Here is a 19,887-nt window from a genome sequence, read left to right as displayed (position 1 = left end):
TCCATCCATCCTCCCATCCATCCTCCCATCCATCCATCCACCCATCCACCCTCCCATCCATACATCCATCCATCCTCCCATCCATCCATCCACCCTCCCATCCACCCTCCCATCCACCCTCCCATCCATCCATCCATCCATCCTCCCATCCATACATCCTCCCATCCATCCATCCACCCTCCCATCCACCCTCCCATCCACCCATCCGTCCATCCATCCATCCACCCATCCGTCCATCCATCCATCCATCCATCCATCTGTCCGTCTGTCCATCCATCCACCCATCCATCCACCCATCCATGCATCCATCCTCCCATCCATCCATCCATCCATCCACCCATCCGTCCATCCATCCATCCATCCATCCATCCATCTGTCCGTCTGTCCATCCATCCACCCATCCATCCACCCATCCATGCATCCATCCTCCCATCCATCCATCTACTCATCCTCCTATGCTCCCATCCTCCCATCCTTCCTTCCACCCTCCCATGCATCCACCCTCCCATCCATCCATCCATCCCCACCCAACTGCCAAGCCCTGGCTCCTGCCCTCACTGATCCCGCTGTCCAGTGAGGGCAGACAAATGCAGACACTGCACTGTGACACATGGGAGGAAGGCCGCAGACAAGAGGTGTGGCAGCACCACAGAGGGGCATCTGGGCCACCCTGGGGGAGGGGAGGAGGCAGGGGCATAGGAGGCTTCCTGAGGGAGGGCACCTCAGCTGAGAACCAAAGAATGAGTAGAAGTCTGCCAGACACAGTCTGGGAGAGATGCAGCCAGGGGAGGACAGGCTCTGGGGTAGAGGAACAGCATGTGCAAAGGTCCGGAGGCCAGGACCTGGGGAATCAGCCAGATCCTCATCTCAGGGTCAGTTTTGTGGCCAGAGCCACCTAGTATTTTTCCAGGAACCCGAGACTCCTCTCCAGGCCCAGCCAACACAGTTCCGCCACTTTTCAAATAACAAGGGTGCTGCTGTTAGGAACCAAAACCAAGCTTGCTGCCCCACCCAGCACACCTGCCCCTCCTGCTCCTTCCACGTCTGGGCTTTGTAGCACGCAGCCCCCGCCCCACATCATCCCCCAGGGTCTCCACCTCCCCGGGGCCCAGGTACCTGTCCTCCTCCAGGCTAAGAAACGCCCCAGGGAGGAGTGGGGCATGGAGAAGTGGGGCAATGGAGGAGTGGGGCAATGGAGCTCTGTCCCTCCTAACACACGCGGTGCAGCCTGCGCAGCCCTCACCTGCAGCCGCCCTCGCTGAGCGAGTGGAACCCAGGCAGGCAGCGGTCACACTTCCAGCCGGTCACCGAGGGTTTGCAGGGGCAGGTGCCCGAGGCATCGCACTGGAGGTGCAGGGAGCCTGGGGAGGGAGGCACAGGGCAGCGGGGGCAGGGACCGGCCGAGGGTGGGGGCTGGGTGGGGCCACTCACCTGCCGGGTGGCAGTCACAGGGCCGGCACGGCGCCCGCAGGTCCCAGCGGTAGAAGTCGTCCTTGCAGCGCTCGCAGTGCGGCCCGGCCGTGTGGTCGCGGCAGTGGTGGCAGTGCCCGCCGTGGCCCGTACTGCGGAAGAGCTGGTGGTCAAAGGTGCAGTCCTCGGAGCGGCCGCTGCAGTTGCAGGCTGTGGGCAGGAGGTGCAGAGGGCGTGTGTGAGCCGTCCTGGCCTGGCAGGAGGGGGCTCTGTGCCAGTCTCCTTATGCTGAACAAATAGGCAGCTCAGGTCAAGTGTGTGGCCTCCCTGATGGAGTTCAGGCTCAGCTTGATCCAGGACAAGGAGACTGACTGATCTTCCAAAAACTGAGTTAAGATCTTAGGAGCAAGGTGGGTACGGACAGTAAATCCACCCAAATCACTGCATGTGCATGGGAGAAGTCATAACTATGCCGAACATGAAGGCCAAGCACAAAAGCACTGGCCCAGAGAAGGACGACTGAGTGGGCAGTGTCTCAGGCAGGAGGTGGGCTTGCGGGTGTGGGGTGTGGTGGCAGCAGGTGATGGGTGGGGGCTGGGAGACAGTAGGCATGGGGGGTACCATGCGGGGACAGCTGAGAACTCACAGGGGCACGGCGGCAGGGCAGAGCCCGGGGTGGCCGGGCTCTTCCCCTGCAGCCAGGGGAGCCGCAGATGTACTATTCCTGTTGCCCCGAGATGCCTCAAGCATTACCGTCCTCAACTCACCCCTGAAGTGCCACGAAATGGTTCACTTTTATTTTTTTGCATCGCTCTATGATATGGACAGTCTTTGGAAACAAAAGACATCCTCCCTTTATAGCATCTCGGGCCGGATGTGGTGGTGCATGCCTGTCATCCCAGCACTCAGGAGGCTGAGGCAGAAGGATTGTTGCAAGTTCAAGACCAGCCTGGGCTACAAAGTGACCTCAAGGCCAGCCTGAACTGCATAGCGAGCCCCTGTCTCAAAAAACAAAAACAAAAACAAATATAGCATCTCATTTTTAGTAGCGGTATTGCCACTTACACTGTATAGTAATTCCTTTCTTTTTAAATTAAATTTAAAAAAATTTTCAGATAGGATGTTGCTAAGCCATTCAGGCTGGCCTTGAACTTACTATTGACTAATGGTGATCTTCCTGCCTCAGTCTCCCAAGTGCAGAGACCACCCTGCCCAACATTGGTTCATGATTGTTGAAAATTAAACGAACACTGGCAGGGAGGTGCATTGTCCTTTTGTTTGTTTGAGACAGGGTCTCACCATGCGGCTCAGGCTGGCCTTGAGCTCACTTTGTAGCCCAGGCTGGCTTTTGTAAACAAGAGATGGGGTAAGAGAGAGGGACAGGGTTGAACCCGCACTTTGGAAAATGCCTGGGCTGCTGGTACAGGAAGCTGGCGGCAGGGAGAGCAGAGAGAGGAAACTGAGGCGGCAGAAGAGAGGTGACGTCACTGGGATCACGACCCTGCTGCCCAGGGAGGCACCGTCAGGTGGACTTACAGGGCAGGATTCAGGCCCAGGCGCTGCCAGGGCTGGGGTGGAGGTGAGGGCTTTGGGCAGGAAACCCCAGCTTCCAGGCTGGTGCCCGGGGGACAGGGACCTGCCACAGCAAGGATGGGGCAGAAGGGGCAGCCGGGCCCTCGGTGTCCCTGCCGTGGAGACAGCTGTGGGCTCAGGGCGCGAGTGGGCACCGGAAGGGCTCAGGCCAGGCAGCAGCGGGGCAGTTGGACGTGTCAGCAGGCAGCGCCCGTGCCCCGGAACAGGTTGTCCCCTCCCTGTGCCAGTTCTGGCCGCCAGTGGGCCAGGACCGAGCAGATGGCGGTGCCGAGAGGCGCGGACACAGGCCGGCTGCGGATGGGTGCCGCCCTGCCAGCCAGGAACTGGTGCCTGGTGATGCCTGGCGACGCCCAGTGACAACACAGCCGCATGCGGACAGCCTGAAGCAAACCAGGTGACTGCGTGGGCCCCAGGCACGGCCGGGCAGAGCGGCCAAGGGCGGCGGCACCCAGCTGTGAGGTCCCCGACACCCCGGCGCACTCACGCAGGCACTCGTTGGCGGCCTGGGCGGTGCCGCGGGCCCACGGGCGGTCCCGGAAGAAGGGCAGGCAGCGCTCGCAGTCGGCGCCCGTGGTGTTGTGCTGGCACCGGCAGACCAGCTGGCCCGCCGCGTCGGGGCCGCATTCGCTGGCGTGCCCATTGCACTTGCACCTGCGCAGAGAGTGGAGGAGGGGACGTGGGGACAGCGGGGATGGGCGCCCCGGGAGCTGCTCTGCCCCTGCTGCGCGAGCCCCGGTTCTAGCCCAGCCACAGCCTCTGCTGAACACAGACCGACGCGCTGGCCAAGAGTCCCGCGTGGCCCTAAGCTCTGTGCAGGACCAAATCCCCCCCACCCCGCCCCGGGCCCAGCCCAGACTGAGGCTGCGAGGGACCCAGGAAGAGCCACAGGGCAGTCGCAGGGTGTGGGGCCTGGGCAGGTGTCCAGAAAGAGGACAGCTCAGAGGCGTCCAAAGCCCCAGGACTTTGAGGGCAGCCCGGGCCGTGTGCTAGGGCACCCACGCGGTCACGAGCCTGGTGGGTGAGGCAGGAGCACAGAGCCGCTGCGGGGACAGCACGGCGTCCTCGGCGGAGCCTGACCCTGTACAGTCACCATCTCTGTGCAAAGCAACCAGGCCCAGCACCGCGCGGCCTCAGGCTCTGGCCCCAGCCCGGCCCTCGGGGGCCCCAGACCAAGCATCCTCACTGGGGCCTTCCTGTGGAGGCGGCAGGGGCCACTATTGTCCCCATGTCACAGATGAACAGACTGAGGCTCAGGCCTTAAAAGTGAGAGACCCTAAGTGGCAGAGTCAAGCCGAAGTGGCCCTGTCTGACTCCAGACACACCCGGAGCTCAGGGCCGATTTGCTATGGACTGCTGCCTCCACCAGGTCCCTGGAGCTTTCTCTGATCTGGGGACACAGGGCATGGGAAAGCCACACAGCTCTGCGTGCCCAGCGGCCCAGGGTGGGCAGGCAACACCCCTACATTTCCAGCAGGGTTGAGGTGGGCACCAGGCGGCCTCGGGAGATGGTGATCAGGGCAGTGATGAGGGACGGCCCTGTCCCCAGAGGGTGCCACGGACATCCCTCCCCCGTGGAGCCCTCTGAGCAGAGCAAGAGCCTGGTCGCCCTCAGGCCGCAGGGCCACCTGTTCCTTCCTGCGCAAGGGTAGCAGCCTGCACAGCCAGCTGCCGGTCTGAGGGTGGTCCGGCTGCACAGCTGGGGCCCAGATGCTTCCTGGCATGAAACCTGTGAGCGGGCCTGGGGCTCACGGCGTCCGCCACCCTGGGAGGTCTGATCACACCCAGGGGTGGCGAGTGGAGGGTCCTCACTGTCCCTCGGGCCCATCCGCTCCCAAGCACCGGCCTTCCCTGGAGCCGCAGACACCCTGAAATGCAGGCGCTGGGTCACATCCCTTCCCGCCCCGATGCCACCAGGTGTCTCTGAACCGTGGACGCCCGGCGCCGGCTGCCGTCCTCAGTGTCCACCGCCACGGCCCACCCAGTGAACTCAAACGGCTCTAGGGCCCTCGCTCCCAGCTGGCCACGACCTGCTGGGCCGGGCTGCCTGGCTCCCGCTGGACTGCTCGGGCGACTTGGCCTCCTCGCTCCTCCGCTCGCTGGGGTGTTCCAACAACCGGCCCCCTCCGTCCCCTGGCCAGCTCCTGCGACAGCCTACCACGGGTCAGGGGCTGGGCGAGCGGGATCCTCAGCCCCGAGCCCCTCCGGCCCAGCCTCCACCTCGCCGCCACGGGCCTGCTCTCCCATGCGCTTGGGCTCAGTGCCTGGCCACTCGCTGTCCTCGGCAGCCCCTGTCCTGTGAACTGGGGTGTGCCGACACGTTCCCACGGACCACGGGCTCTGCACTTGCCGCACCAGGAGGCTGCCGGGAACACACTGTCTCCCTCTGCCCTTCGGAGACAGGCACATGTGGAGGACATCGCCTGCCTCCCTCCGGGCCGCGGCTGCTCCGGACGGCGCCAGAAGGTGGTGAGGAGGGGGACAAGGACAAAGCCCAGCACCTCGGGCAGCCCCTGCTTCCTAGGTCAGATGCTAGGAGGATCCAGGCCCGGGGCTGGGGGCAGGTGGCAGGGCGTCTCTCTCTGGGACTGGATGGTCACACGAGAGGGGGCAGGGGACCCCCGTTCAGGCACCAGCAGGTACAGGGCGCGGACTCGAGGGGCAGAACCAGCCAGCGGGGAGTCTGCGGCTGAAGTCAGCTTGAAGGCCTCCCATGCCGGCCATGGGGCTGGGGCTGGCCATCCTGTCCCCGGGTCACCCGAGGTGCTGCTCTACCTGCCCAGCAGCCGCCAGTCGTCCTGACACGGCCCCTTCTCTGCTCCGGCACCCATGCCGCCCCACCTACCTGCCACCCACGGAGAAGTCGGACACGGCGTAGTAGTAGGACCTCAGCACCCTGGGGTCCTTGAAGATATCGTCCCCGAACGTGTTGAGCCGGTCTAGAGAGATGAGGAGCTCGGTGCTGGTGACCCAGTCCTGGGGGGTGAGGCAGGGACCCAGTCAGCAGCTCTGCGGGAATGGGCCGAGCTGGGACAGACCCCAAGGACAGCAGGAACTAGGAGCCTGGAGCCACGCTTCGGCCAGGCACATCTGGGGACACGGCTCAACACGCTGCTGTTGCCCGGGCGTGGTGGTACACGCCTATAATCCTAGTACTCCGGAGGCTGAGGCAGGAGGATCATCATGGGTTTGAGACCAGCCTGGGCTACACAGTGAGTCCAAGGCCAGCCTGAACTACATGGCAAGACTGTCTCCCCAAAAAACCAAACAAACCAAAAACCAAAAAAAAACCAAACATGCTGCTGCCTCCATCTCCCCGTGGAACGGGACAAGGACAGTGCCACCCCATGAAGCAGCTGGAGGAGGCGCCAATGTGAGCATGGTGCCCGCTCAGGGAGCAGAGGAGCTGGGGGTGGGCAGGGGCTTGGCAGACCCTAGGGTGCAGGGTCCCCTGCCTTCTCCAGTGAGAGGACAGGGGGCAGGTGGCGGCCCAGAGAGCGCCTTGCCCTCCTCCCCAGGCCCGTAAGAGGCAGGGCAGGGTTCTCAGCTTGTCACCCACTGAGGGCCCCATGTCCCCGGGTGACATCTCCCTCCCTGAGTGTGACCCCACGAGAGCGAGGCTTGGTCCCCTTGTCCTCGCTGTGTCCCCATCCCTGGGCCCGGCCTGGCACACAGCTGGCACCCGGCGAATGAGCAACTTCCCGCGGCAGAGCATGGCGAGGAAGCGGCCCCCACGTGAAGGCTGACATTTTCATCTGCCTGCTGTTATAATCAGGCGCGGCTCTGGCGGAATATTAATCAGCATTTTAATTCAGCCCAGGGGCTGCTGGTTTAGCAATCAGGACATCAGGACAGAAATGAGCTCCTGGAAAAGTCGCTCTTCCCACCCCAGCATGACTCAGGCCCGGCGCAGCCGCTCCCGGAGCGCAGCCTGGACCCGGGCTCTGCTGCCGTCTAGGCGTCTTTCGCGCCAGAAAGGGTGCAGCACCTGCCACTGCACACGGCGGGCACGCTGAGTCCCTGCCACTCCCCGAGTTACCCAAGACCGAGCCTCTTAAAGGTCAGTGTGCACCCAGGGATCTGGTTCAAACGTGGCTCCCGAGTTCTTTGTCTTTCTGCGCGGCGCTGGGGTGGGGTCCAGGGCCTCACGCACGGTGGGCAGGCACTCACCACTGAGCTGCCTGGAGCCTGCACTTCCGGCGAGAGATGCGGGATGCAGGGGCTGCGGTGCCTGGAGAGGCCGGGGAGCCCGGAGCCAAGGCGGGGGCGGGAGGCCCAGTGTCCAGGCTGAAGCACTGGCGCGACTCTGCTTTGTCCCCCAGAGCTGCCGAAGCAGTCAAGCCCCGATGGGTCCCCGCTGGGTGTGGTGAGCTTAAGGCTCCCACCGCTCACGGCAGTGCTAGGAGCAGGCACCTCTCCACCTCCGTCCACGGGAAAACAGGCCGGGCAGGCAGCGTTCCGGGCCACAAGCACTGCTGCTCATGGGGACCCGGACTCAGATCAAACAGAGCCCAGGGCCAAGTTTTAAGCACAGGCGAGCCTGCCTTTCCGCAACTGCCCGCTGCCCAGGGCGAACTGGGGCACCGGAGAGGGCAAAGTCCTGGCCCTGCCTCCGGCCTGTCAGGGACCCTTCACTGGGCTTGCACATCTGCCCTTCGGCCTGTGACCAAGACTATGGCAGTGACAGGCGAGGCTGGAGGCCTCTGTGAAGCAAGGTGGGAGCTGGGGAGGGAGCAACTGTTCCTCAGCCCGGATGGCGGGGGCCCCAGATGCCCGGAAGTTGAGGCACTGCTGTACCCAGGCAAGGCTGTTGCCGGTTTTTGGTTCTGTCTTGCTGTGTAGTTCAGGCTGGCTTTGAACTCACAATGAAGCCCAGGCTGGCTTGAACTCTCAGTGATCCTCCTGCCTCAGCCTCCTGAGTGCTGGGATGACAGGCGTGCACCACCACGCCCAGCAGCTTTTGCAGCTTGTGACGGCTGTGGCTCACCCCATGCGTGGGACCCGGGGTTGCCTTTGGCTGGATCCCAGGCTCCAGATCGAGGTGCTGTGGAGGCGGCAGCAGGGCTGCGGGGGGGAGGAACGCCCGCCTCTCGTGCGCAAAGCCCTGGGTGCCGGCTGCGGCACCCCAAAAACGATTTTAAGGACGTTAACGAAGGAGGCAGCAGGGCAGACGGCCTTGGTCCTGTGGTCCAGGAAGCTGCTCGGCGCTGGTGCGCACACTTCAACGACCTCATCTGCCGTGGTCCTCCTCCGGGACACAGAGCCTGGACCCGGCAGCCACACAGCCGCGCCCCTCCTTCCGCCCACCCCAAGGCTCTGTCCTCTGCGGGGACCTCCCCACGTCTGTCGAGGGGCAGGACGTGGGGGCAGGGCAGGGCCCCTCCTGGAAGCAGCAAGGTGCACATCTCTGAAAGGTCATTTCTCCATCGGGGACAGTGGCCGGGACATTGGAGGCAACGAGTCAGACCGTGGGCCACCATCGGTCTGCAGTGAAACTGCCCCAAGGGGTGCAGGGGACCCGGTCCTTCCCGTGGGGCTTCCTCTCACCTCAGCTGACACTTTCTAATCCACAGAGCTCAGGGCTCCCCGGGGAAGAAACTGACCTTAAACAAAACCAGGCTGGTGACCGGGAACACTGTCCATGGGACAGTGGCTCTGTGTGCTAAAGGGCTCACCTGGCCTGGACGGGGCGGGGCAGGGGGGTGGGGGCGTTGCCTCGGGGTGACCTCGAGGGCCTGGAGTGTCCCGCCTGATACCAGGTCTTCCCCAGGCCACACTTCCTGAGGGATGGTCAGCAGCGCAGGTGGCCAGCCGTGCCTGTGTGACCAACCGTGAGAACCCTGGACGTCAGGGCTCAGGCGGGCACTGCTGGAGGAGCCAGCACTGTCTGCAGGACTCTCCGGAAGGGGCAGCGGAAGCCCTCTGCCCGGCCCCCTGGAGCCCCCTGGGCGCCCCCTCTGCTGATTTCAGGCTGCATCTTCCTATTCCATAAACTGTCCCGCAGAACAGTGAATTTGTGGGTGCCTGCAGCGTATCCTGGAGTAGGACAGTGGCCTTGGGGACCCCTGCCCGGCCAGCTCGGGGGTCCAGCTGTTACACTGTGCAGCCTGGGCCGGACAGCTTCTTTCCAGGCCTCAGTGCCCCCCTGGACACAAGAGCCCCTCATTACCCCAGAGAGACAGGGGGAGCTTTGGCCTCAGCCAACAGCTGTCCCTGACCGGCAGCGTCAAGCTGGACACACCTGGGTCCTGGGGCCAGGAACCTGAGTGCCCCTGTGTGGGCAGCGCTGGGGGGACCGTGAAGCTGTGAGCGCTCATCCTCGCAGGGGAACCTGCACTTTGTGTCTGCCACGCTCCCTCTGACCCTCATGTGCCTCACCGCTCAGAGCCGCCCGCGCCAGTGGGGCAGCCGCTGGTCCCATGCAGCCACTGATGTTAAAATTCATAAAATGTAACAAAACAAGCAGGGTGTGGCAGCCCACGCCTGTCATCCCTGCACAGTGAGACCCTGTCCCAGAATAAAAAATAAAAGGGGCTGGGGATGTAGCTCGGTGCAAAGGTCCCGGGTTCCATCCCCAGGGCTATAAAAATGAGAAACTGAAATGCATTCTGGGGCCTCTGCAGTCACACAAGACTGGCGGCCGGAGGCCTCAGCGCCGGGCAGGGCAGCCAGCGGCCACCGCACCCTCAGGAGCCCTGCCAGGCCCTGTCACTGGCTCTCAGTGGGGAGGCAGCGAGGGCACAGCGGAAAGCTCTGGGTGCCCCCCACCAAGTCATCTCTCCCCCTCAGATGCCTTTGTCCCTCCAGGTCTCGGCTTTCCCACCACTATGAGGACGGGGCAAAGTGAGTGCGGGGTTGTCACAGAGCTCCTGGGCCACAGGGCTGGGCCACTGGACGCCGGGGGAGCGGCACTTCCTGTGCCAGAGCAGACCCTCTTCCTCTTCTTTCCTTTGCCTGTCCCCCCACTGCGCCCCGTACTGGGTGCTCTCCCTTTCAGCTACACCTCAGAACTTCTGGAGGGTGTGCAGTGGAGACAGGGTCTCACTATGGAGTTCAGGCTGGCCTTGAACTCGAGGTGATCCTCCTGCCTCAGCCTCCTGAGTAGCTGGAACCACAGTGTGTGCCACCGTACCTATTTCTTTATCAGGCATCCAGGGACATGCAATGTGAAGCCCATGTGGTCTCAAGGGCCCCCGACCCAGGCATCAGCCTGCAGCCCGGTGCCCACCCCAGCCCCAGGGCCCACTGCTCTCTACCTGGAGCCCCGGGCTCTCCTCGAAGTTGTAGGCGCTGGGCCGGCCCTCCAGGGTGGAGAAGGCCACGTTGCCTCCGCTCAGCGGGGAGATGTCACTGAACTCGGAAGTGCAGAAGGCCACTCGCTCGTCCTCACCCGGCTGCAGGTGGTGGCCCTCGGGCCGGCCGTAGGTCTTCTGGCAGGAGGCGCTGTAGTACTGGTAGGGCTCCCAGGGGCCGCCTGCGCGGCTGCGCTTGTAGATGGCAAAGCTCTCGGGGCGGCTGGTGTGGAACTTCAGTCTCACGTAGCTGATCTCGTAAGCCTTCCCTGCAGCCGGGAAGATAGGCCCACTTCACAGGAGGCAAGGGAGAACTGGCACCACGAGCGACCAACAGGGGGAGCCCTGCTTGGAAGTTCGATTTCGTTGACTTTTGAGACAGGGTCTTTCTGTGTACTCAGGCTGCCTTGAACTCACTGTGTAGCCCAGGCTGGCCTCAAACTCGAAGCAAGCTCCTGCCTCAGCCTCCCAAGTGCTGGGATTACAGGTGGGTTCCACCACCACACGCGGCTAAAACCAAATTTTTTCTTTCAAGGACGCTACTGAGAACAAGTGAAGGCCGCTCCAGGAGAGAAGGCAGTTGCTGGCCACAGAGCTGACCCTGGGCTTGTGCCTGGACTATGCAAAGAATTCTTACAACCTGATAATAAGGAGATAAACAGTCCAACTTAGAAACAAGCAGACTGTCGGACAGACAGTTCCCTCAGACAGAAGAATGGCCCACAAGCATGGGGACGCCTGCTTGCCATCATCACCCGCCAGGGAAACCTACAGGGAACCACGGCGTGAACCTCTTGGCTGGCAGTGTCCACAGCACAGCTTATCCTAGCTAAATCTTGGAAGCGGCCTCTAGGTCCATCCATGGATGACTGGATAAAGAAGATGTGGTATTTATACACAGTAGAGTACTACTCTGCCATAAAAATGATACACTTGAGGCATTTGTACAAAACAGATGCACCTTGAGACCACAATATTCAGTGACATAAATCAGACACTAAGGCTTAAATATCACATAGTTTCACTTATATGACAAACCCAAAGCATAAATAAAGAGCAAAATAAAAGATGGACAACAGGAAGTAGAGAGAGAGATTTTTTCAAAGGGGAACAGATCAAGAGATGGAGGGGGAGGGGAAGGGGAGGGGTGAAAAGGAACAAAGATGCCCTCTGTGCATGCGCTGGCCCCCTTTGAGGCGTGTGATCTTCACATACTGCACACACGGACTAATAAAAAAATGAAAAAGTTACACAGCCAGGCACAGTGGTGCTTGACTACTGCCCTGCACCCCGGGAAGCAGAAGCAAAAGAATCCCAAGTCGAGGGTCTGGGGATTTAGCTCAGTGGCAAAGCGCCTGCCTGGTAAGCGCAAGGTCGTGAGTTCAGTTCCCGGTACCGGAGAAAAACCAAAAAACAAACAAACAAACAAACAAACAAACAAAAAAAGAATTCCAAGTCGAGCCCAGCCCGAGAGACGTAAGTGACTAGCAGAATCTCCCCCGCACCCTTCTCCACACGCGAGGGTTCAACAAGGCCAGGCCCTATGACCCGGAAATCCCGCCCTCGGTACACGGCCCAGAGAACTGAAACCTCTGTCCCCTCAGAAGCTTCCATGGAGCCACAGATGAGCCACGGAAGCGCTGGGCTGAGGGAAAGACGTGGCTCCAGGGGACCACGTCCCGCCCACCCTGCTGGCACCGCATGCCCAGAGCAGGTGAACCCACCAGGCGGGAAGTGGGGCAGGGGTCACGGGTGGGGGTCGGGAAGAGGTTGGGCAGCAGTGAGAGGTGACTGCAGGAAGGGGTACAGGGCTTCTTTTGGGGGTGTGAAAACGCCCTCAATAAGTGTGGGGATGGACCCCCAACTCTGTGAATGTAGGAAAAACCAATGACTAGTTTTTGACTTTTCTTGCGGTGCTGGGGATTGAACTCGGGGTCTCACACAAGCCAGGCAAGTACTCACCACGGAGCTATACCCCAGCCCCGGACTGTAGAGTTGAAATGGGTAAAATGAATAGTATGTGAACAATATCGCCTTATGTTTTAGTACTGCTACCATCAAAACCCAGCGAGTCAGGCGCAGCGCTGCACATCTATAATCTCAGTGCTTGGGAGGCTGAGGCAGGAGGATCACAGGGAGTTTGAAGCCAGCTTGGGCTACATAATGAGTGTAAGGGCTACACAAAACCAGGGTTAGTGGTTGCACGCCTGTGATCCCAGCACTCAGGGGGCGGAGGAAGGAGGATTGCCACAAGTTTGAGGCCATCCTGGGCCACATAGTGAGACCATCTCCAAAAAACCAAACCAAAACTAAGCCAAACAAAAACAAGATAATAACAAGGCGTGGCAAAGAACCTGGGGGAGAAACACCCTGCGCACCACAGTGGAAACGTGAAGTGGAAACAGTGTGGGAGTCCCCCAAAAAGCTAAAACCAGAGCTGCATAGTGACCCAGCACCCTCAGAAACTGAAAGTGGGGTCCGGAAGGCACGTTTGCACACTCATGTTCACAACGGCCGAGGTAGAAGGAGCCCACGAGTCCATCAGTGGAAGAAGAGATGCTCGACAGGCGGTTGACACACGGTGGAATATTATTCAGCCTTGAAGAGGAAGGCAGTTCTGACCCCGGAACCTAAAATGTGGTGAACTCAGGGGATGTTGCATGAAGTGAAAGAAGCCAGTCACAGAAGAACAAACACTGCAGGATTCCACTCGCAGGAGGCCTCAGGGGAACCAAAGTTAGAGTCAGAAAGTGGCACAGGGCTGCCAGGGGCTGGGAGGGAGGAAAGAGTCGGTGTCTCATGGGGACGGTTTCTGTCTCGCCACACGAAAAGAGCCCAGGGTGGGAGGGTGGTCACGGTTGCACAACATCAGTGTGCTTAATGCCACCGAACAGGGCACTCACGAGCGGGCGGGACAGCAAATGCTATGCGCATTTTACCACAATAAAGGGAAAATGTGGGGAAATAAATAATAAATCCACTGGCCCCTTAGCAAGGCAGTATGGGGGCGAGACGAACAGCAACACGAGCATTTCCGGGCATGGACCAAGGAACCGTCTCTGGGAACCCATCGAAGGGAAGGGGACTCACTCACAGGAGCAGCAGCAGGGCATTTTACACAGCAGGGGGAATTTGGGATGTTACAGGACATCAATGCCTACAGTGACTGCACCCCAAAACAGTCCATAAAGAGCTTGTAATATACGGGGAAAGCTGAGGTCAAGAGGCTACATTTTTTAAAAAAGGACACAAAATAGTACATGGAAAGTTTTTTTTTTTTTTGTCTTTTTGAGACAAGGTCTCACTATGCAGTTCAGGCTGACCATGAACTCACTTTGTAGCCCAGGCTGGTCTCGAACGCGCAACGATCCTCCTGCCTCAGCCTCCCGAGTGCTGGTATTACAGGCGTGCACCACCACGCCCAGCTAGTCCATGTAAACTTATCCATTGTAGATTTACAAAATCCCTGAAAGATAGGCCAGGATGGGTAGGGTGGCCCATACCTGTCATCCCAGCTACTCAAGAGACTGAGGCAGGAGGATTCCAAGACCCGAGAACATGAAAAGGGCTGAGGACAGTGCTCAGCAGCAGAGAACCTGCCTGGCATGCGTTTGTCCTGGGTTCACCCCCCAGCACTGCAAATAAATCAATATTTTAAAATACAGGAGGCCAAAGACAAAAGACACCCAGCGGCTTAGCGGGTTTGTCCTCGGGACTTGGAGTGACTCTTTTCTTCCCTTTTCTGTTTTTTTTTTTCTTCCTGTATTTTCCCCAATTTTCTCTCATAAAGCTTGTTCTAATTTAGAAACTGGAGAAAACACATTTTTACACAATTTTTTAAAAAGCAACCGCCCTGCCATGTTCCGTTTTAAGATGTTTTCCAAAGTTCCGCCACAGCTGAGCTTGGCACCGGGACTCCAAGTCCCCTTAAAAGAAAGCTCACGTCGCCAGCAGAGTCGGGGTCTCGGGGAGTCCCGTGTCGGGGGGGGGGGGCGTGAGGAGCGGCCCGATGTGCCGTCCCCGCCCAGGGGTGTAGGCGGGAGGCCCCGAGAACACCAGCATCGCCGCCGCTCCGGAGGGGAGATTGGAGCCGCTTAAAAGCGAGCTGAGGGCCGTGCGAGTCCCGGGGATCTCACGGAGCAGCAGCAGCACGGGCCACGCCGGGAGGTGGAGGAGCAGCGGCGGCAGCATCACAGCCACGCGGCGGGCGGCAGAGCTAATTAGGAGGCCCGGGCGCAGCTCAATCCCTGTGTCCTCGTCGTTGTGAGAAGTCCTGAGGAGGCACAAAGGCTGGGAAAGGAATGGCTGTAAAACCAGCTACGTGACAAAGAGGATTCAACGAACCCTAGGGACCCCTGAGCCTTCAGGGTGGCAGGACAGGTGTGCTCCCTCCAGACGTGGCGTTTCCTCCACTGTTAACCAAGAGACAGGCTGCTGGGACACAGCGGTCCCCCTCGCCTCTAGACTACTCGGTACCCCATTCCGCTTCCTGGAATTCTGTTCCTCCACTCACGCCTGGCTGGGTCTTGTGTAGCCCCACTCCTGCCACTGCCTTGAGCACCTACTATGTGCCGGGCATCTTATTAAGTACTTTCTTTTTTGTTATTTTGAGTCAGGGTCTTGCTATGTAGTCCAGGCTGGCCTGGAACTCGTGGTGATCCTCCTGCCTCAGCCTCCTGAGCCCCAGGATAGTATGCTTGCACCTCTATGTCCAGTGCTATGTCCTTCCTGCACGTTGCACATGCGAGATTCTCCACAGAGAGTATGCAACCGAGGGGAGAGGATGCCCCGACACCATGCACAACAGCCGAGTCTCCACCTGGCCCCTGGCCCCCAGAGTTGTCACCCGAAGCCCCACCACCTGGCGCTCCACAGGTCCCCAGAGGAAAGTCTGCCTGGGGAAGGGGTGTGGGTGTCCCCACTGCCCACCCCTGCCTTGTACCAGGAGCACCAAGCCAGGTCCTCCACAGCCAGCTGGGTCACAGGGCCCAAGGACGCCGCCACCGGGCAGTCAGAAGCCAAGCGGGTCCACATCCGGCGCTGGCCGAGCACGGCACACCCAGACAGAGACCTGAGGCTTATTTTGGGAAAATGGAAACAAAACAAAGCCCTTTAATTGGAGCCATCTGGGAGCAGCAGTTTAGGGGAGGGGACCGCAGGAGCCGGGCTGGGAACACAGAGCCGGGTGGGGGAGCCGCTTGCAGCGTGCGGGCTTCCCGCAGGGTCCCCGGCCTGGCCACCCACTGTCCCCGCCCCTCCTCTGCAGTCCTAGCTCCTGGGGATTCTGGGGACCGCAGAGTCCTGTGAAGAGCTGGGGGCTCCCTGTGAGCGCAGGAGGATGACAGAGACCTCAGAGCCCAGCCACATCTCCCCCCCCCCCCGCCGGGCACGCTGAGCCCCGACATCCACCATGTCTGTCGGGTCTATTGTCCGACTGGGGTCGGCACAGGGATGTGTCCCGGGCTGTCTGGGCTCTGGGTTAAGGAGGAGTCTGAGGTGAGTCCACGCTGACTGAAGTGTGCAAACTACAATGATGCAGAGAGGAGACGGACTCAGGGCCACTGCAACACATCAGAGAGACATAGGAGGCTGAAGCAGGACGATCTCCATGAGTTCAAGGCCAATGTGAGCTACATAGTGAGTTCAAGGCCAGCCCAGACTATACAGGGAGACCCTGTCTCATAAATAAAAGGCAAACATACAGCACAGACCTCACCATCTTAATCATTTTCAAATGTCCAGACCAGTGGCGCTAAGTATACTCAAGGGCAGTGTAACTGTCACCACCAGCCTGCTCCAGAACACTTTTATCTTCTCACCTTACAAATGCACCATTAAACACTAACTCCCCACCCGCCTCCCCAGGTTGGCTGCCCCCATTCTACTTTCCGTCTCCAGGAATTTGACTGCTCCTGGAACCACCTAGGAGTGGACTCACACAGTGCTGTTCTGTTATGATTATCTCATTTCACTTGATGCAATGTTCTCTGCATTTACCCACACTGTGAGCTCCTTCCTGTTCAGGGCTGCATACTGTTCCACTCTGGGAACAGACTATATTTTGCTTAGGTATCAACCATCTAGACTCCTGGATTGCTTCTATCTTTTCACTACTGTGAGTAATGCTGTTATGAACCCCATAGGTGCCTTTGCTTTGGGGCTTTAAACTTGGGGCCCTTGTATAATGTCTGAGGGCTGGCTGCTGTTCAGGACCTGCCTGAGTCAGGGTGGGGTGTGCAGGAGGAGTCGGTCCCAGACTGGGCCACGATTCCAACAGACACAGGCCGGTCCTCCATACGCTGAGGGCCCCGCCGCTTGTCCCTGACTGGGCTCGGGGACTGCACAGGGCAGGCACGAAACTGTCTGTGAGGCCGGTGTGGGTAACCCGGAGGTGGGGGCCAGGGTGGCGGCCCTCGCACGGGCACGCAGGGGGTGGCAGCAGCCTGAGGGGTGCAGGGACAAGGCTGACGCAGAGGCGCAGTGGGGGGCTGGCACACTGCCTGCCCGCACCCCTTTCAGAGCCACAGGACCCCCCAGCTCCTGGGTCGGTTCAGGAGACCTGGCAAGCTGCTGGGGACAGAGGGAGCCGGCCAGGGCCCCCGCCTTGACCTCGACCCACCAGGGCCCCGTGCTCCAGCCAGCGTTCCCAGGGGGAGCTGAGCTGCTGGCCCCGCTCTGCCTGGCCAAGGCAAACACCCGCCCACGCGGCAGGAAGACGGCAGAACCGGCTCCGAGGCTCTCGGGGAGCAGCAGGGTCCCCTGGTCCGGCCGCCCCTGGGGTCTCCTTCCCTGCAGGTCTTGCAGGTCCCAGAACCGCCGCTCCCTCAGCCCACAGCACCGTCACCGACTGCAGGCCTCAGCCAGGCCACCGGACCAGGGCTGGGGTGTTCCAGCTGAAGCCCCCAGGGTCGCCCTCCCAGCCTCACCGCAGGGCTAATGTGGGGAAGCTCCAGACACTCGGGGAGGGGCTGAGCGGGCCCAGGGAGGACCTGTGCCTGCAGCAGCCTAGCGGACCTGGTGCGGGCGGAGGTAGGACAGTGCTGCGGCTTCCCGCGCAGGGCCTCGGAACTCATCTGCCTGGAGACTCGGGGGTCTTTCTGAGGGTCAGGAAGATTCCAGACATCTGAGCCAGCACGTGCGCAGGAAGGGGAGGCCTGTCCCATGCTTCACAGAGCCGGAGGGGCTGGGATCTTGCCAGGGTCGAGTCTTTATTATTTACATGTCTTTGTTTTTCTTGCTCTGTCATCCAGGCTGGCCTTGAACTCTCTATGGAGCCCAGGCTGGCCTCAAACTCACAAGGATCATCCTCCTGCCTCAGCCTCCTGAGTTCTGGGATGGCGGGCGTGCTGCTGTTCTCGTCCCCCAACAGTCCCCGATGACAGGCCGGTCCCCTGCTGTCACTGCCCCAGCACTGCTGGCGTCCCCAGCTACCTCGGAGGAGGAGGCTGGGAGCCGCCAGCCCCGCCGTGGCCTTTCATCCCAGACAGGAAGGCCCAGCCGGCCACTGCCACCGCGGGAGCTGGAACAGATGTTGGGAGCCACAGGGGGCTGGGAAAGCAGCGACCTCCACCCCTCCACCGAGGCTCACCGCCCTGCCCCACTCCCCCACTGCCTCTAGGGGACGGGCCAGGCTGCGGCCGTCCAGCAGCGGGGAGGTGGGGACGGCCCAGCCAAGGTGGCCTGAGATCAGGGCACGGTCCCAGCCCGCCCCATCTAAGGATCAGGGCTCCCACGGGTGTCCCGCAGCCCCCAGGCCTCTCTTCCCCCAGTGCTGGAATTCACCCCTTCGCCTGCAGCCGGCTTGCCTGTCATTCATCCACTCACCCCTTCATCCTGTTCGGTGTGCAATCTACAATCTAACAAAAGGGTGCTGGCCCGGCCGAGGGGAGCTGGGGTGGGTGTGCGTGCCTGTGTGTGCACGTACATGTGTGTGTGCCGTGCTCGCCCCATGCCACAGGTCCCCTGCTCACAGAAGGATCAGCGTCGCCTGCTTCCAATGGTCCTGACTGGTGCTTACGCGCCCACTTACCAGTACCTCAATCCGGGGCCCTGGATGCCTGCCCCCCTTCCCCCATGCCTGCCCTGGGCTGAGTCTGCCCAGGCGTCTAGGCGCCCTGACACACGGGACACCCTTTGTCACATGTCTCCCCTCCACCCCCCAAGATTCCTTCCCCTGTGGCCTTGGGCTCCCGCCAGCCCCCTCCCGCCCTATCCAGCAGCCCCACCTCATGGTCCAGACAAGCAAGAGGGGGTGACATGGCTCCCAGGGTGGCAGCCTCTGCTCTGGAGGGGCACGGGGTCCTCCCTGCCCACCACCCGACCCTGAGGTCATCGCCCGGCTCCCCTCAGGCCCTCACAGCCCGCCTAGGAAGAGCCTGTGGGAGGCACAGCTGACGCCAAGTTTATGCTTGGACCCAGATGGCCACAGATGTCCACGTTCAGCTGTGTGTCTCTAGACAGAGCGCCTAACCTCTCTGAGCCTCAATCTCGAATCTGGAAAATGGGGAGTCGATTCAAACATCGTCATCCAAACTCACTGGTTCAGGACACGTTTTAGAAGTCAGAGCCTGACAGAGTTTGCAAAGAAGTCGCCCGCCTGATGTCACATACGGTGTCACTGCAGCATTCTTTGGGGACTGCAGGCTGTACTGGAGTGAGACTTCAATAGCAAAATGTGGGAATATTCTCTCACACCAGGATAAGCAAAGCTTATAAATAGCCACAGGTCAGGCTTAGCTGCCAAGCGAAGTTATAAAAATACTCCGAGTTATCAAAGCTTTGGGAGATTTGGATCTCACATTCAAGGTGGAATAAACACCCCCTCCCCTCCCTGAAAGGGTGCGAAAACAGGAAAGGTGCCCGGCACAGGGCAGGGGGCCAAGGAGGACACTGGGCTGGGCGACTCGGATGGGGAGATTCTGGCTCCCAGGGGCCCAAGGACTTCCCAAGCCCGGCACGGGCTGGATGGCAGCAGACTTGGGCAAGGCAGAGAGGCCGTGCCAGCCTGCTCGGCCACCCCACTGCCCCGGAGGCCACACTGCTCCGGTTTGCTGGTGAATGCCCTGGTCCATCTCCCGGACCTCCCGCAGCCGCGGGGTCCACGGAGGCCTCAAGCGCCCTGAGGGTCCCGGATGAGGAGCCCCTGGAGCACCGTCACCCCGTCCCCAACAGTCCTGGCTGCAGGTTGGAAACTGTAACTGCACCCCCACGCAGCCTGGGCAAAGGGCCGGCTGGGGTCTTCTCGCCCGGGGGTGCTTCTCGCCCGCGGACTACGGGACGCACGCCCTGCTCCTGCTCCCGAGCCCCGCACCGTGCCTGGGTCCTACAGCTCCGCCCGGGGCGCACAGAGGCTCCGCGTCCTCCGCCCGGACCCCGACGGGACGGGCGGCGCGTTGCTCCTTACCCAGGCGCAGGGTGATGTTGACCGAGGCGGGGTGCTGCACCCCGAAGGCCATGGACGGGCTCTGCCACCAGGTGCTGTCGTCGGGGCTGTGGAAGTCGGTGAGGTAGGAGGCGTTGTGGTGGCGCGCGGGGTCGGCGGCGTCGCAGCGCTGGCACTGGGTCCCCGCGCCCGGCGCGCGCACGTGCGGGCAGA

The 19,887-nt window shown here is 61.0% G+C and overlaps 1 protein-coding gene across 1 annotated transcript in view; it reads right to left on the bottom strand.

Moving 5' to 3' along the window:
• Nucleotides 1-19,887, bottom strand: part of Lamc3 (laminin, gamma 3) — a 61,934-nt gene that overhangs the window by 33,256 nt on the left and 8,791 nt on the right. Inside the window, exons 3-8 of the mRNA XM_005408636.1 lie at nt 19,696-19,885; nt 10,257-10,561; nt 5,846-5,976; nt 3,488-3,654; nt 1,432-1,620; nt 1,244-1,361 (exon numbers count right to left, since the gene is read on the bottom strand). Coding sequence (XP_005408693.1) covers nt 1,244-1,361; nt 1,432-1,620; nt 3,488-3,654; nt 5,846-5,976; nt 10,257-10,561; nt 19,696-19,885 — 1,100 coding nt within the window. The remainder of the gene's footprint in view (nt 1-1,243; nt 1,362-1,431; nt 1,621-3,487; nt 3,655-5,845; nt 5,977-10,256; nt 10,562-19,695; nt 19,886-19,887) is intronic.

This window comes from Chinchilla lanigera, unplaced genomic scaffold (assembly GCF_000276665.1).
Source record: "Chinchilla lanigera isolate Chin_1 unplaced genomic scaffold, ChiLan1.0 scaffold00112, whole genome shotgun sequence".
Classification (NCBI taxonomy): domain Eukaryota; kingdom Metazoa; phylum Chordata; class Mammalia; order Rodentia; family Chinchillidae; genus Chinchilla; species Chinchilla lanigera.
The sequence above is the reverse complement of the archived record's forward strand: the minus strand, read 5'-3'. Positions and strand labels throughout refer to the sequence as shown.